General features: G+C 40.5%; 3 protein-coding genes across 5 annotated transcripts in view; 1 reads left to right on the top strand and 2 right to left on the bottom strand.

Annotated features, from left to right (window-relative positions):
• Positions 1-373: 373 nt before the first annotated feature.
• LOC121184815 (ubiquitin-conjugating enzyme E2 G1-like) lies at positions 374-6,287 on the bottom strand. The gene is made up of 6 exons (XM_041042703.1): positions 6,115-6,287; positions 3,280-3,382; positions 3,074-3,171; positions 2,700-2,878; positions 2,471-2,578; positions 374-2,378 (listed from the first exon to the last, which is right to left on the bottom strand). Exons 1-5 carry the CDS (start codon positions 6,155-6,157, stop codon positions 2,492-2,494), a joined length of 510 nt encoding a protein of 169 aa, XP_040898637.1. The 5' UTR covers positions 6,158-6,287; the 3' UTR covers positions 374-2,378; positions 2,471-2,491.
• Positions 6,288-7,845: 1,558 nt separating this feature from the next.
• Positions 7,846-13,266, top strand: anapc7 (anaphase promoting complex subunit 7). Its single transcript, XM_041042066.1, has 11 exons — positions 7,846-8,032; positions 8,810-8,996; positions 9,411-9,530; positions 10,001-10,112; positions 10,308-10,461; positions 10,559-10,701; positions 10,786-10,903; positions 11,015-11,211; positions 11,304-11,528; positions 11,669-11,819; positions 11,922-13,266. Exons 1-11 carry the CDS (start codon positions 7,932-7,934, stop codon positions 12,109-12,111), a joined length of 1,698 nt encoding a protein of 565 aa, XP_040898000.1. The 5' UTR covers positions 7,846-7,931; the 3' UTR covers positions 12,112-13,266.
• Positions 13,267-13,361: 95 nt separating this feature from the next.
• atp2a2a (ATPase sarcoplasmic/endoplasmic reticulum Ca2+ transporting 2a) overlaps positions 13,362-16,441 on the bottom strand; it is a 36,659-nt gene continuing 33,579 nt past the window's right edge. For 2 of the 3 annotated variants that reach the window (XM_041042062.1, XM_041042061.1), the window contains one exon: positions 13,362-16,257. In XM_041042062.1, the coding sequence (XP_040897996.1) occupies positions 15,988-16,257 (270 nt within the window). In that variant the 3' untranslated portion in view covers positions 13,362-15,987. The remainder of the gene's footprint in view (positions 16,258-16,441) is intronic. The other variant, XM_041042063.1, reaches the window with a different exon arrangement.

Here is a 16,441-nt window from a genome sequence, read left to right as displayed (position 1 = left end):
ATTTCACTGTTTGAAAAAAAAAGAATAAATAAATCCATCAGTTACATTCATCCATCAGTTAGTTCTCAGGTCTTACCTCATTAAGATGTGACCACTTCCATTTTTTAACAGGTTTTCTTTTTTCAGGTGCTCGACAAACGTAACCCGCTTTCTCATGGTTACGTACAATCACAATATTTCCTGTCGATATGTCAGAGAGGTCGCGAGCACCTTTATCAGCTAAGTACGTGTTGCAGCCAGCAGAGCCTATTAGTGTGAAATGAATCCAGCCCTGAAATCTGACACTATTCCCAGGGCTCCAATTACAGAGCAGAGGTCTAATATACTTGAACCCAGAGCGTGTTCTCATCTAAAATGTAAAACACAAACAAAATTACAAGCCACTGTGTTTACACACTTTATTGAGCATCATGTCCAATATACATTGCATTGACACAAAATGGAAAAAAAAAAAAACCCAAAACAAATAAATGGCGTTAGGGTGGATTACCTGGACACACCATTTTCAGAGCGTATTGCTAAATGACATTTCAAACGCACCGAATCTGTGCAAATACAGTGAACACCGGTCAGAGGAGGTCATGGTAGGTTAGAAAATTCTGACTTAAAAAGGTAATGTCAACAGCAGTTGTGTGATCATCAAGTCTACAGAAATCTACTAACTGTACACATCACATTCACCCAGAATGTACTAACAGTGGTATCCTATTTAAACATACCCAACTCCCTCAAACCTGATTGCATGCGCCAAAAGATGGTTAGCTGTTTTTCAGTGTCAGTCACAGATCAGTCATGTATAACATAATTCAAAAAGAGATGTCATCATGGCTTAATAGTCAGCAACACCATCAGTGAAAGTGAACAAAAGCCAATGGTTTCCAGACTCCACCCGAACACAACTGTGACTATTCTTTCAAAATAAAACCTAGATGCAGGATTGTGTTCATTTCCCATCACAACAATTATTTTTATACTTTACTAAGTGGTGAGTTATTTTCTTCAAGTCTCTATCAACAATTACAGCCCAAATTCAGTGATTAAGCAAAGGTGGTAAATAACATCTAAGTATGCACCAATCAGAACTCAAGATGTTGATGAAATAAAGAGCTTTAATCAACAATCTACCCAAAGTCTTCAGCGTCTAAATCCAGGAGTGAATGTGACTTACACATCATCATTTACCCACACACGGATCAAAAGCCAAATGTGTCACAAAAAAATAAAAAATAAAAAAAGGAAGAACACCTACCCTAATTCTACTATGGAGCCCCTAAAATCGCCCATGTTAACAGATTCACAGACAACCATAAAACTTGTCAAATTTGTTATCCTTTTAAATTGAGGTAAGCTCAGATGCCAGTTAACCACCACACAAGTGGAATAATCACAGCTTAGGTTGTTTTCACAGACTGCTTTTGGTTGTCCATGATTTATTACGACGTTGTGAAAAGACATTAGACTACGTGATAAGCAACAGACATCTTCACAGACGATGAGGGTTACGTGTTAAGGGGAAAGGGTGGGAAATATTCGAGGTTCATCTTACTGATCGCTAATCGAGACTCTAAATAAAGTTTGATCCTGAGAAGCTGGCAGGCACAAACCTTCTGTTAGCACTGGCTATGCTAGTGCAAGTTATTATGTTTGAAAACAGTAACTCTCAAAACACTGAGTAAGCCATTCCATTTATACATCCACAGCTGGCAATAACAAATAACAAGAGGTGTTTGAGTGGATCATGCAGGTTTGAGAGTCATGGTTTTCTACATCTCGGACATACACTAGCATCAGAAGAAAATGCTAACAGGAGGCTGTTTCTCAGAAAAACAGAGTATGAAAACTCTTTAAAAGTCCCGCTAAAAGTTCTCAACCTGTTCCTCTAAACAACAAGCAAACTGTGAGGAAGTGAAGCCAACAAAAGGCAACAGTGATTCAATGACAGAGTTGAAAATAATCACATCTACTGACAGAGATTTGCTGGGCCGACGTTAATCTGGTGGTAAATGTGCAGCAGGGAGGACAAGTGATGACCTAATGGTAACGGGCTTTCGTTTTGATTTACACAATCTTGACCACTAAATTGCATAAGAAACCTGGTATAAAGTAGAAACTGTTCAGCAGCAGATAAAAAAGCAAGTTAATTTACAGTAGTGACATATCTTACATCATTAATTTTTCAAAATAAATAAAATTAAATATACAATTCCAGGTAGGAAACAGGTTAATTTCGCTGGTAGGGTTCTCAAATTGGCTCATCTTGCGGAAAATGACAACCGTTCAAAGGAAGGTGGTTGGAGCCAACCAATTCCTTTGACTGGCAAAACAAGGGGTGCAAAAGCCTTTTGCTGAAATTTTCCCTCTGAAGGCATTTCCTTTAACTGAAACAAACAAACAAAACCATCTTAATTACTCTCACTTCCAGAAGCAAGGTTTCACACGAGTCTCCGCCATAACACGTCAGTTTACTTACCCTGGAATTTACAATTGACTCCTAATCAAATGCCATCTCTTGACTTTTTCTTACACAGCGGGCCACCTTCCTCTTGAATTCACCGTTAGGGTCCTCCCTCCATTCTTTCTGCGGGAGCAATATCACACTCTTTTAATGACATGCCGTTAATATACTTGAACTGCCAAGATTACAAGAATGAGAAGGGGATTTCTAATCTCAGGGGAATGGGATAAGTAATGTAACTCACCGCAGCATCCACATTAGCTGGTGAATCACTGTTGGGGTCTGCCAGCATGGAGATAACACTAATCATGATTGTCTCTACTGTGTGGATTGGAAGCCAGCGCTCCTCAGGCTTTTCATAACCAAACTTATCTTCTCCTGGCTCGTGCAGAATTGAGATGCAAACGTCCCCATTCTTTGCAACTGTGAAGAATGGGAACATGAATTGAACAACCAGTATAATCTGACAATGGCTTTCATTAGAATTAAACTCAGAGTCAGGATTACACTGTTGCACAATCAAAAAAAAAAAATCTTCAAAATTAAAAAAAGATTGACTGAATAGAATGAATAGATTTGAGGTAAACAAACATCAGAGAGAATGCTGAATGTGTTTACCGTTTGGGTGCCAGATTTCAGTGATGAACTTCATCTTTGGAGGCCGTAGTGGATAATCATAGGGAAAGGTTAGGTATGCTTTGAAAAACCCTCCTTCACTGTAATACAGACAAAGAACAGAGTAAGGACAAATGAGAAACTATAACATTAAGCAATATATATTTAAGGATCCAATGATATTACCATCCAAATATTTTTTCACTTACAAAAGGGTATCTTGTGGACCAATGATCACAACTTCCCATTTGTATATGTCATCATCATCTATCAGACCAGCTGAAAAACCCTCGACGGGATTCTTGTTGAGCTCTGGGAAAAGAGGAATACAGTAGTTTTAATACATTCATGCATCCACCCATTCATTTGCTACACCCACTTAACCTTGAGGGCTGCGCTGGGGCTGGAGCAGATCCCAGCTGACAGTGGCTGAGAGGCAGCGTATACACCAGTCAATCACAGCCTCCACACAGAGAGGCCCCGGCCAGCAGGCAGGTTCAACCTGGAACCTTCTTTCTGTGAAGCCACAGTGTGAACCACTGCTCCACCGGCTCTTTTTAATACAATGAACTGGAAATGAAACAGAAATGTGGTAATATCGCAAAGGTGACAGGCCTGCATGTGTGATCAAGTAACTAGTAATTAGATAGAGTTTACAGGGTATATGGCAGAGAAGCCAACATCCAGAGTTGCTCCTTGTAATGTTGAAAATCTCTACGTTGAAAAAGGAGGGACAGTGAGTAAAATTGTGATAGCTAATAATCTCATAAACTCACTGGTAAACTGAGAAATTAATTTGACAAATTAGCACACACGATATATAACCGTAATCCAGGATTTGGTGAATGTCAGTACATGGCTTCAGAACCAAAACTCAACCTCAATTCAATACAAAAAAATTTACTTGGCAAAGTGTAAGACAAGGCTGTGTTGTTTTCCATGTCAATAAAGACTACCAACTACAAGTTCAGGTTAAAAAGAAACATAAACACAGAACTGGGATTTGATCAGATTTTAAAACAGATTGCAACACCAGAAAAACACACACAGCTGCTGCACAGTAAACATTTTCAGAGGATTATGAAAACGCAGTGCAGCTACAATGAGTCTACACTGAAGTCACTGACATTACTGAACCATGTATTATGACAGGAATAGGTAAATATAAAGTGGCTGTTTTTCTCTCTTGTTAACTGCTCCCGATACAAACTTTACTGTGAAGCAGCTGCATGAAATGCTGAGTTTGTGTTCACAGCAAATTAGTATTAGAAAGAAGAGTCAGTAGTACAGGATGTATTAGCACCTCTGATATGGGAATCAGTCTAGTACCATCGATTTTTTGGTATGTAAAACAGGTGCCTCAGAACAAGTCCCAGCATTAACATAAGTAATCCTCTAATATATCTATTGTTTAACCAGTGATCTGTATTTGAGAACAACACAATGACAACCCAGTTCAATGGAAGCTTTCAGTGTTTAATGAAGTGAAGGAAACATTACTTTTTTTGTCTCTCCATGTAAGAATGTTCATTCAGTGAATATAAAGTTTGGCTAACATTTACTGAAGCAAATCGTGGTTTCCAAAAATAATAATTACTGTTGAAGTGAATCACCAACTTGAAGAACTGAATTGATCTGAGCACTGTAAAGCCAGTGATTCACATCCCCACACACACACAGAAACCAAAATTAGCATGTTGTACAATCAGTGTAAGATGCTAAATCAGTCGCAGAGTGGGATATTAGCCTCTTATGTTTTTTAAAATCAGTGGATGCAGTGGTGGAGGGTTGATGTCATTTCAGCACCACAGGAAAACCTTGAATACTGGAGGTCTAACTTTATCAAAACAGGACATTCTGGCTACAGTGTACAGCTGGGAAAAATACTGAACTGAGATCAGCTTTCCTGATAAATCCATACCTTGTCTGGACTGAAGACTCTCATAATACTGTCCTAATCTTAAAGGCTGCACTTGTTTTCTGACCTTATTTAACTTTTGCATTTTTTTAATGAAAAATTACAGACCACCCACTGCTTGTTAAAATTAATTACTGTCTAACACCACCATAGTTAAAAACTAAATACTTGCCCATCATTCATATGAAGATGTTGACTCAAAATGTATTGATTTATGAGTTTAACAATATCTGATATGAGTGTCAGCAACAATCATGACAAGTTAAAAAAAAAAAAAAAACCCCAAGTATGATAAATGATTAATGAATATATTAAAAACATCCGTTTTTTTAAAAACTGCCCGTTCATTTATTTGACCGACTCGGGAGACAGACATCCAGAGTCAGAACTGGACTGTCAGTCAGCTGCAGACCACACTGTACATCAGGGCATTGGTATCTCAGTGTCGAGGTCCATGTGTTTGGCATTAATAAGAAATGACACATCACTGCCACCACCAGTATTAATATTGGTGATGAGCCGACAGGACAAAAATATGACTTTCAGCACTGAGGTCTTGAACACTGAGATGCGCATCCTTAATAAAAGCCGCTAAAACTAAGCAGCGTTACACACTGAGCCCCGATTTGACATCAGAAACGTTAGGTATTATTTTATAATGCAGGGTGGTGAGTTTGCGAATGTAATCAACTGATACAGTAGAATATTTGTCTATGAAAGGCTCAGAATTTATACAGCTATAATTAGCAAAGCTAAAGTCATCAGAGCAGATGAGTCCCTGGATTGATTATTCCTTTGTTCCGTCAGCTAACTAATGTCGAACTTGCTAGCCCGTTAGCAAGGTTAGCGATGCGATTCACTTGCTGGTTCAGATTATATGTTATTTCAGCCACGTACACATAAAAATATGTATCTTTGTTTCCCCCAGAAATCAGCTAATCACAGCAGCTTAGCCACGTACTGGACCGCAGTGATAAAGGAACCCATTATGTTGCCCGGTTAGCTTTCTGAGCTTACTCCTATGGCGTAAACATAGCTTTGCGTAGCTAAAAAATAGCTAACGTTAGCTGCTAGGTAGGTGGCCATTATTTGACAATATTTGCTTACAATTCTGCATTCATATTACCTGCCAGTTGTTTTCGAAGAAGTAATGCTGATTGTTCGGTCATGGTATGCGGACGTATATGAAAAACACTTCGTGTCGACAAATACTTTCCGAAAAATAGAGGTAAAGCTGAAATCGAGGAGAGATGTGTAGCACTGCCTGCTGCTGATTTCCCTCTGTGTTTTGACACAAGGTTCAGCTGCTGGCTTTAGCTGTGCGCATGTGCGGCTGCAGTTGCCTATGTCTGTTTATGTGTTTGTGTCTTCAAAGCAGCGTTTCTTCAGAAATCAACAGGCACTTATCTGGAAAACATTCTTTCCAGCTTCGCTAACAAATCTGCCTGACCTACATGATTTATGACTGATATGTAACATATGACATCTCAGTGCCATTACTTCCCAGTGAGGGAAGTAGTTGTGATTAAACCTGAGATGTCCAGTACTGTACAGTTTGTCTCAAGTGTCAGCAAAGGGATCAGCTGACATCAATGCTTTGTAGTTTTTTGAGAACCTCTGACCACTGCCTAATGTTTATGATGGTAATACTGACAGACCGATTCATAGGTTGTTGTTTACTTGGTGGTGTTTTCTTTTTTTGTGGCAATTGTGATGTCTGACCTTACAGAATGTTTTATAGCTTGGACTTCAATCTGTCATATTTATCTCATAGAAACAGAGGTGAGTGAACCAGTTCTCCTCAAATCCTCTTGTATGAGTTTATAAAACTGTCAAAGAGTTGTTTTCATACTCCATTGTTATTATTTCATTAACTGCTGTTTTGACAATGCTGTTAATAGGTGAAATATATTTGCAGGCACATCTTGAAACAATGTTGCTGCATTCATGGCATAAGACAGAGATGGAATCATGAGGTAGCATAAGATAACTATATATCATTGTACACTGTATATCACTGTAAACTTACAGCTCCAATTGTTATTTATAATTATGCACATTATTATTATTTATTTTACAATATTAACTTTTTTTTAGATAAGTACTTCATACTTGACTATTATTCATATTGTTTGAAATATCCTCATGTAGGAAAGCATTTGTTTCACTCCAGTGGTCCAAACAGCCATAATCAGGCATGAAAGAAAATAAAGGTATCTCTGGAGGGTTATAATATTGACAGGGGCACTTGTGAGGAAGGGCACAAACAGCTTCTTTCGTAGGTGGTTTCTGTTTTGTAGTTTTGGCTAAATCTGTATCATTTGAGGCATCAAGTGTTCAGACAGCTGAAAGGCAGGCAGCCTGTGTGCGAAAATAAATAACCATACCCATATATTAGGGACACTGTATACCTCAACCTTATGAAGAAAGGAGATGCTGATACAATCTTTCAAGGATTGTATTTATACCATGTATTTTTATAATGTAAGTAGGTGCCGTGGAGAAGTTGTTCTACAGATTTGTCGATTGCTTGATTACATAGTTGTTTCCCAAAATCTAAGAGAAACTCAAATTCAAAACATTGTTGCAGCAAAATAAAAGATGCGTTCACGGCTATGGGAAAATGTCAGCATCAGCGTTCTAACCTAATCTATTGAGGAAAATAATAAGAAAGGTTTTACTTATCGCTTATAAAATAAAAACAAAGGCATCACAGTTCCTAATTTTCAAGCCAAAGTCTCAGATTCCCCAAAGATGTCGTATTTACGAGGATCGTATTTGAAAGTAAAGAGTTATGAAATGCACCTAAAGGCAGCAGTATGCGGAAGGAAGGGTGTTCGGCGCCATATTTAATACACCAGAAGCTAGCTAGCGTTAGCTGTTTACAAGTCCAAACTTTTAACTAGAGACGGAAAGCTAAAGCTACCATCAACCTAACCGAAAATGAATGTAATAGATCATGTACGGGATATGGCCGCCGCTGGTCTTCATTCTAATGTCCGGATATTGAGCAGTTTGTTGTTGACGATGAGTAATAACAATCCGTAAGTAATGTCAGTGCGGGATCCGTCTATTTTCTGAAGAGTGCTTCCATACACCACCAGCTATGTCGTCACAGCCCGTGATAGTGATAGCCCAAAGCTAACTAGTCAGCAACATTTAACATTAATAATTGTAACCGCAAAGCAGAACAGACACCTGCAAAATGCTCAGCCCAAGTAATTACGATAATGAGAGTTTAATTTCTGTGATCGGGCAGATACAGTGTACGTTCTTTCCCAAGACATAGTCATATGTGGACTCTCCTATAGTTAACGGTACTACTGTTAGCGGCTAGCATGAGTTATTGTTAATTCAACCCATCAGCAAGTACCGTAAGGAAGAAATGACGCATTTTGCCTGTTATTTGCTTTGTTTTCCCTTCACAGTCTTGATAGTGCACTGTGATTTAAACTAACGGCTGTGTAACAGCTGTACTTTCTCAGTTACAGTAGTGTTTTTGTTCTGGTGTAGCCCCAACACCAGTTCTTACAGACAGCTGAAGGGGCATCCTCCCCTAATCCTCATACAGACACTCTCACTGTCTTTGCTGTTGTTATGGTTTTCCAGTTGAGAATATGCTACATTAATTTTCTATGGTCGTATAAGCTTTTATGAAGCTGATTGTTTCTATTCTGCCTTTGTTTCTATATTCTCTGTTATTCAGTGATAATTTAAGTCTATGTGCTGTTAGCATTTCAGAGATGTTCGTGTGTGTAACTGAGAGAGTTGTGTCTACTCTGGTTTTCACTACTTTATTTTTTGTATCTTTTTTATTTAAGAGAGCTGTTCTCACCGGCCCAGAAGTACCAGCTGTTGGTTTACCACGCCGATGCCATCTTCCATGATAAGGAATATCGTAACGCTGCCTGCAAATACAGCATGGCTCTGCAGCAGAAGAAGGTGCTCAGTAAAACATCTAAAGTTCGTACTTCTACTGGTGGAGCAGCATCTAACATACAGGCTCAGGTGTGTTTTCTAAAACTTTTCATTTTTCAGTTTTAGATTGAACCTATAATGCGTCTCAATGTGTGTCCTTGTAGATTTCCCACAGAGTGTAGGATGACACAGTGAATGCGGGAATATATGTTTTCATTTGCTGTTTTGATGATACTATAATACAGTATATTGGCTCTTGAAGGACACTAAAATCTCCTTGTTGTGGGACACAGTGTTTTTACGGTGCATAAAAAAAACAGAGAAAACTGAGATGTTGAAATTTTGATAGAAAGAAAGAGGAAAAATGCTTTTGCCTTGTCCTTTATTTATTGTGTGACAAGATTTTTTTTTCTGCTGCAAGTTAGATGTCATGTGCTCCCCTTCTTAACACAAATCCATTCCACCATAGAAAAATGTGCCATTACTCTGAATGTTGTCTTTCAGAGTTTGCCGTCAGAAATTGAGGTGAAGTACAAGATAGCTGAATGCTACACCATCTTGAAACTGGACAAAGATGCTATTGCCGTGCTGGATGGGATTCCATCCAGACAGAGGACTCCAAAGGTAGGCTGTTACTCTTATAGCTATTGTAATCAACCTTTTTTTAATACATATCAGTCAGAGTAATGATGTGTAGACATGTCTTTATGTCATGTGAGACATTGCTGCACACAAAGCTATCACTGCATTAGACTTTTGGAACTTTATAGCAGCAAACAATGTACTGCAGAATGGATGAGTCTAGAAGCTTTGGGGTCAAATCAATGTAGTAGTACATGGTTATTATTTTAAATTTGTAAAAAAAAAAAAAAAAAAAAGTCACAGCTGCAGTAAGAATAGAAGAACAAATACTTTGATAAATGCTGAACTGTTGTTTTTGGAAATTCTTTTTGAAATAAAGGCACTTCATTACAAGTGTTGTCATGATCATAATATGAAGCAAAACAGTAACTTAGCATTTCTGCATATGTTTAGCCATTAGCTTTGATAGAATCTAGTGATAAAATGAATGTTATTGTTCTTTCTCGTCTCAGATCAACATGATGTTAGCTAACCTGTACAGGAAAGCTGGTCAGGAGCGTTCTGCAGTGACGAGCTACAAAGAGGTTCTCAGACAGTGTCCCCTCGCCCTGGATGCAATCATTGGTATGCATGGTCACAAAGGCACCTTCATCTAACAAACAACTGTGAACCCACTGAGACTCTTTGACTGCTTTAGTCTGTCTGCTGTCTTTACACACCTGGATGAATGTGTCCCAGTGTGCATCGTACTTCAGGACAGTTTTGACAGACCTGTTTGTGAAAAGTGCTCTTGATTTAATTGAGCTTTTTTCCTGCTAGGCCTTCTCTCTCTGTCAGTCAAAGGAGCTGAAGTGGCGTCCATGACTATGGATGTGATTCAGAGTATCCCCAACCTGGACTGGCTCTCTGTTTGGATCAAAGCTTATGCCTTCATACATGCAGGGGACAATCAAAGAGCCATCAACACCATTTGGTGAGCAGAGTGCTCACATTTCATACCAAGTGACTGAATGTTGCCTTTTAATGCGACAGTCTGTTATTTGATATGTGTGTCTCCATCCCTGTCTCAGCTCTCTGGAGAAGAAGTCTCTCCTGCGGGACAACGTGGATCTCCTGGTGAGCCTGGCAGATGTCTACTTCAGGGCAGGGGACACCAAAAACGCCATCCTCAAATTTGAACAGGCCCAGATGTTGGACCCATACCTCATCAAAGGTGTGCTGCAGAATAAGAATAAGGGACATGGAAACATGGGACTTTCTGTTGTCTGGGTAACATATCTGTTGTTCGCACTTGCAGGAATGGATGTTTATGGCTACCTGATGGCCCGGGAAGGACACCTGGAGGACGTTGAGGTCTTGGGAGGACGATTATTTAATATTTCAGACCAGCATGCTGAACCGTGGGTGATCTCTGGGTGAGTCTTGGAGTGAATCTTGAAACGCCTTCAGAGACGAGATCTGCTACATGACGTATTACTGTGTCGTTCATTTTTTTTTACTCCTTTGACTGTGTGTTTGTTGCTCAGCTGTCACAGCTTTTATAGCAAGCGTTACTCCAGAGCTCTGTACCTGGGAGCCAAGGCCATCCAGCTGAACAGCAACAGTGTGCAGGCTCTCCTCCTGAAGGGGGCAGCACTGAGAAACATGGGTCGCGTTCAAGAAGCCATCATCCATTTCAGAGAGGCCATGCGTTTGGCACCCTGCCGACTCGACTGCTACGAAGGCATGTCTGCTTTTTTAAATAAGTCCTTACGTGGTCTTTGTCTTTTCAGATGTGCTGTTCTGTTTGGACTGACGTAACTGTCCCATTTCCAGGTCTGATCGACTGTTACTTGGCATCCAATGGGATTCGAGAGGCCATGGGGATGGCTAATAACATTTATAAGACTCTGGGGGCCAATGCACAGACTCTGACCATCCTTGCCACGGTGTGCCTGGAAGACCCCGTGACTCAGGAGAAAGCCAAAACCCTGCTGGACAAAGCACTGGCCCAGAGGCCCGACTACACCAAGGCTGTGGTCAAAAAGGCTGAACTGCTGAGTACGTACACGAGTTAGACCGAGTCTTAATCTGCCTGTTACAGCAGTGCCGGCATTATACTCAGGTACAAAGGACGAGTTCAGCTGAATGTAGAGGTGGAAATGAAGTGTCCTGTTTTTTTTGTTGTTTGTTTTGTGAAGGTCGAGAACAGAAATATGAGGAAGGCATCGCTCTCCTCCGGAATGCTTTGGCCAATCAGAGTGATTGTGTCCTGCACAGAATGCTGGGAGATTTTCTGGTGGCTGTCAATGATTACCAAGAAGCCATGGATCAGTACAGCATAGCACTAAGGTAACCTTAGACTGATATTTGGTTTTACATGATGGCGATACCGGTTGAAGTCCGAATTTGTTATTTAACTCAGTTTGTGTGTTTTTATTTTTTCTTCCTAAGCCTGGATCCCAATGACCAGAAGTCTTTAGAAGGCATGCAGAAGATGGAGAAAGAGGAGAGTCCAACAGACGCCACGGTGGAGCTGGACGGCGACGACATGGAGGGCAGCGGAGAGGACGGAGACCTGGAGGGCAGTGACAGTGAAGCAGCCCAATGGGCTGATCAGGAACAGTGGTTTGGTATGCAGTGACCCCGGACCTCCGAAGGTTCCTCGGTCAGTACCACCTTCTAACACGCTGCAGCCTGTGGGAGCCTTCAGCCATCAGGGCTGTCAAACAGACCAAGGGGCCGCACTGCTCCTCACGTCTCACAGAGGTTGACACCAAGCGACTGACGTTGCCAACTTTAGGGACAATGCAACTTTGTCTGACGCCCCCGGTTTGCAGTACAGCTACAGGAGGACTTTAGTGCTTTTATGGAAACGCAGCTTCGTGCAGAACTCCAGCCATTTTTGACGTAACGTTGTTTTCCTGTCATATGGACAGTCTTACAGGCCCCTGCACTGTGAGGCTTCTTTTCTCACCCATACAGTGGTTCAGTACAGCCTTACAGGACCAGCACACACTCAACCCCAGAGTGAATGGAGATGTGCTGTTCAGTAATTGGCTGCAGTGTGTTTGTAACAGTGAAGTTGTATCACTTCTGTTTCATCTTTGCTGTCAGTCTGTGGTTATCAGAATAAATGGATCACTGTTCCTGGTCATGAAAAGTACAACGTAAAGTTGAATATACTTGTTACAAAGTGAGAGTCAGTGTATTTTAAGGACCTGCTTTGGATCCTCTTTGAGGTTGAGCTCTGAGGTTCATAGAGGGCATTTCCAGGCAGTGGGAAATGTCCACTGAAGCTACTGTTACAATCAACAGGTGCGATAGGAAATTTTGTTTGGGCCAAAAATGGCTGGAGTTATCAGTGACGTGTTACAGGAGGGACCGACAAAGAGTTTTAATCTGTGTTTTGTTTGAGCCTGACAGACTCACAGGTTTGCCACAGAGGAAGCAAGGTGTAGATAAAGTGTCACAATAAAAGTTGTGAATGTGCCAGGACTTTGCGTCTGTGGCAGGCAAACAATGGGTCTGTGAAAAAAGTGAGTATGTACCTTATCTCTGCTGCTCTTTGAAATACATCATCTTAATTTTTAATCTGTCACATTTGAAGTTTTGTGTCATGTAACGTACATGTGCTTTATTTTTTTGAGTGTGTTTCTTCAGTCTGCCTTTCTGTATCAAAATAACCCAATGATTGACATGACTTTTCAGTTGGGATGTGTTACCCATTTCAAGATGTTTATAGTATTTTGTACATATTTTTAAGATGTATAATAAAATTATTAAAACACTCACTTGACATGAAGGTAGTGGTCCAGTGGTTGACTGCACGTCCACTAAATAATGTTTAAATGACTCTTTCAAGGGCACCAGGAGAAACATTTAGTAAACTCATAATGTATGACGCTTTTATTTACCTGAAACCAAAGTTCATGTGATACATTGTACAATCATCTCTGAAAATACAGTACAGCAGTTTGGCAAAAAATGCCAGTTGAGGGACTGCCTGTCGTTCTCATGGTAAAACGTATGCATCACTGCACCGCTGCACGTCCGCCTTCCCAGATTTGGCAAAACCTGCTCCAAACATGTTGCACATCTCAGTGCAAAGCAAAAAAAAGAAAGAAAGAAAAAAAATAGAAGTCTGTTTGGTTTTTAAATATTCCATAAAAGTATTTCCTTAGGAAAGATGAACTGTGTTTTTGAGCTTGTTTTAACACTTGTACTATCTGACGAATGTCTATTCTATTTACCAATACTATACATGGTCTATTACACAAGTCTGGTAAAACAGATGGCTGACTGAGCGGACATGCACCATGGAATAATGTACAATTTACTGTACACAGTACTAAGATCTTAATCTAAAAACATGGCATGAGAATTGTATCATAATCTAAGGCTCTTCATGCAGGAGAATGGAACGGACTGATGAGGTGGGATTGGCTAGTTTTCATCAGACGGTTATTTATGGCCATTCTACAAAAAGGATGTATGAACTTGATGAGCCCCTGTCTTCCAATTTCTTAACTGACATGCAGCTCTTGTAAGATGTGCGGCCCAAAACACACATGCACAACACAAAACAAAACCAAAGTTTCTGGAAGTAATTTAGAGTAGAGGTGGGCTTACTTGGCCTTTGCTGCAAAGAAACAGAAGAGAGAGGAAGAATCAAATCAATGGACACGAGAACCACAGGCCAAAGTCAAAGCACCTGAGCAGCAAATCATTTAAATTCATCAATACTTCTGTTCATAAACAGACCAATAAAGGCCATGCTATGGACAAGCAGAAGACTGGGACAAAAGACAAATGCAGTTAAAATAAAGACATAAAATATAACACCATGTCTTGTAATGGTGTGCAGGGGGTGGGGGGCACTTAAATGTCACTGTCTCTTGCTGCCAGTCTACAATCAGAAATAACCAGCAGCAGTGACACTGTGCCAGTTTAAAATGCAAGAGGCTCATATTTCTACTCAGCGTGTACCTGGCACTTGGTGACACTGAAGGCATTTCAAAACAAACTCTCCAACACCTAAACCCGCTCCTCCTTCGTACCCTTTAAGCCGTATGTTTAAAAACTGCCGATCCAATCAAAAATATGAGGAGCTGTTATATTGCTGTCATCTTCACACGAGCAACGACAGAATGCAAAGCTGTGTGTGCAACCACGTTAAGATGAGAGTGCTGATAGTTGGCATGCAGGTGGAGGTGTACTCACTCTGCAGGTAAACAGGTGGGAGGCATTGGAAGGAAGAAACGTTAGCTTTAAAACTAAAACGAAAAAAAAAAATCAAAACACTCACAGGCCTGTGTATTATTGGAGCAGGCATGCAGGAAGGCTAAGACCACACTGAAGTAAACTAGTGTGAAGGTATGGAGCATTTTGACAACAGTAGCAACAACAACAGCAACAACAACCAAAAAAAAAATCTATCCAGAGATTCTACTTTGTGTGCTATGTACAGATATACAGAGTCTTCCAATGACCGGTCACTTCAGCCTGTCAGAGGTCTCAGCTCCTGTTAAACTGTCCATGTTGTGCTCAGCTGATAAAACTAACAGCTTCTTGGCGCCGTTTTACATATTCAGGTACAGTATGTGCACATTTTACATACATTATAAAGATTACTGGAAGTAAGATGCAAAAAAAAGTTGAGACTGAATCTCAGAAATGAAACTTAAAATAGAAAATCAAGACAAATGTGTTTTCTTCAAGTAAACAAATTTAACAACAGGCTGTATCAAAAACTGCTCTGATTCTCACTGGTAACATATCTTTGCCCCCTCTTCCCTCCAATAACAGAGAAAAGAAAAATATATTAAACATTAAAATGTGTGTGAGGACCGTGCCTCTACTGCAAAACAAATTGGTGCTTACCTCAACACTTGAAATGATAATCTATAGAATGGTTAAGACAGATGTGTAGTAATGGTTCTATTAACAGCATTGAGGTAGCTGTGCTCTGCCTAATGCAGAAAATAATGAATGAACAAGATGCATGGAGCTCAAAACATGACTAGAGAGATTCGTGCCGGGGCCAATATACTCAAGTCTTTGCCCCAAGATTAGTATTGTACTATACGCTCCTCACAATTACATCCTCTTCACGCCCAGTGATCTTGTCCCAACAGCCCCTCCCAAAAAAATTACAAAATATTAATTATTATAAAATAGTGTAAATTCTCTGTACAGCTCAACACACAGCTCCAACACGGTGGGCATCTCTAACTGTTCAAAACAGGGGATCAAAAGAGAGAAACGCGTGATGGTCAAATAAAACACGTGGACATGATGTCAGTCAAAGTCATTAACGTATGAATAAACTGCCCCCACCCACCCAAAAATATGTATCGGTGAAAATGTCCTACATACAAAAGATCTGACAGCTGGCAGACTGTCAGAGCCGGTGCAAGTGTTGACAGTAAGTTGTTCCGAGTTAATGTAACTGTGTTAGATATGTGCGTTAATGTCCACTTCACACTGGTGCACGGAGGGGGTGGTGTACTGGAGTCAGTCAGGGCCACAACATGGCGGACACATTAGTGTCAGTGCTGTAGATCCACAGCACCAGAGGCAGGGAGATAGCCACAAAGGGCCAGGAGATGCCTTCGGCACATGCAGACAGAGAGCAGCCTTTGCTGGCTGGCTTCTCCAGCTGTTTACCAAAGTCCAAGTAGTTCCTGGCCATAAACTTAAGCAGCTCGTCCAGCAGGATGACCGGCAGGGAGATTTTCAGCACCATCATCCACTGGGTCGCATCCAGAGGGGTTATCTGGAATATGACCTGGGAGAGAGAGGGACAGCAACTCTCATTGAACATTACAGTTACTTTTTAACCAGAGTGTTTACAGGTTTATAAATGTATAAGTTGTTTCTGTGAGGAGAGAAACCTCTACACCTCCACATGTCACTCTCACATTCCATCCACTGAGTTATACAGGACTGTAATGGTGTCTGGTGGCCACTTA

Source organism: Toxotes jaculatrix, chromosome 7 (assembly GCF_017976425.1).
Source record: "Toxotes jaculatrix isolate fToxJac2 chromosome 7, fToxJac2.pri, whole genome shotgun sequence".
Lineage (NCBI taxonomy): Eukaryota > Metazoa > Chordata > Actinopteri > Toxotidae > Toxotes > Toxotes jaculatrix.
Note: the sequence above shows the minus strand (reverse complement) of the source record. Positions and strands in the feature narration are given on the sequence as shown.

What these genes read in the sequence shown, in the direction of transcription:
- anapc7 (XM_041042066.1), top strand. Translation starts at nt 7,932, where the DNA reads ATGAATGTAATAGATCATGTACGGGATATGGCCGCCGCTGGTCTTCAT. An exon ending in ACGATGAGTAATAACAATCC is followed by an intron (nt 8,033 to 8,809) that starts GTAAGTAATGTC and finishes TTTTTATTTAAG; the next exon opens with AGAGCTGTTCTCACCGGCCC. An exon ending in AGAGCCATCAACACCATTTG is followed by an intron (nt 10,462 to 10,558) that starts GTGAGCAGAGTG and finishes TCCCTGTCTCAG; the next exon opens with CTCTCTGGAGAAGAAGTCTC.
- LOC121184815 (XM_041042703.1), bottom strand. Translation starts at nt 6,157, where the DNA reads ATGACCGAACAATCAGCATTACTTCTTCGAAAACAACTGGCAG. An exon ending in TCTTCGAAAACAACTGGCAG is followed by an intron (nt 3,383 to 6,114) that starts GTAATATGAATG and finishes CTCTTTTCCCAG; the next exon opens with AGCTCAACAAGAATCCCGTC. An exon ending in TGAAATCTGGCACCCAAACG is followed by an intron (nt 2,879 to 3,073) that starts GTAAACACATTC and finishes CATTCTTCACAG; the next exon opens with TTGCAAAGAATGGGGACGTT.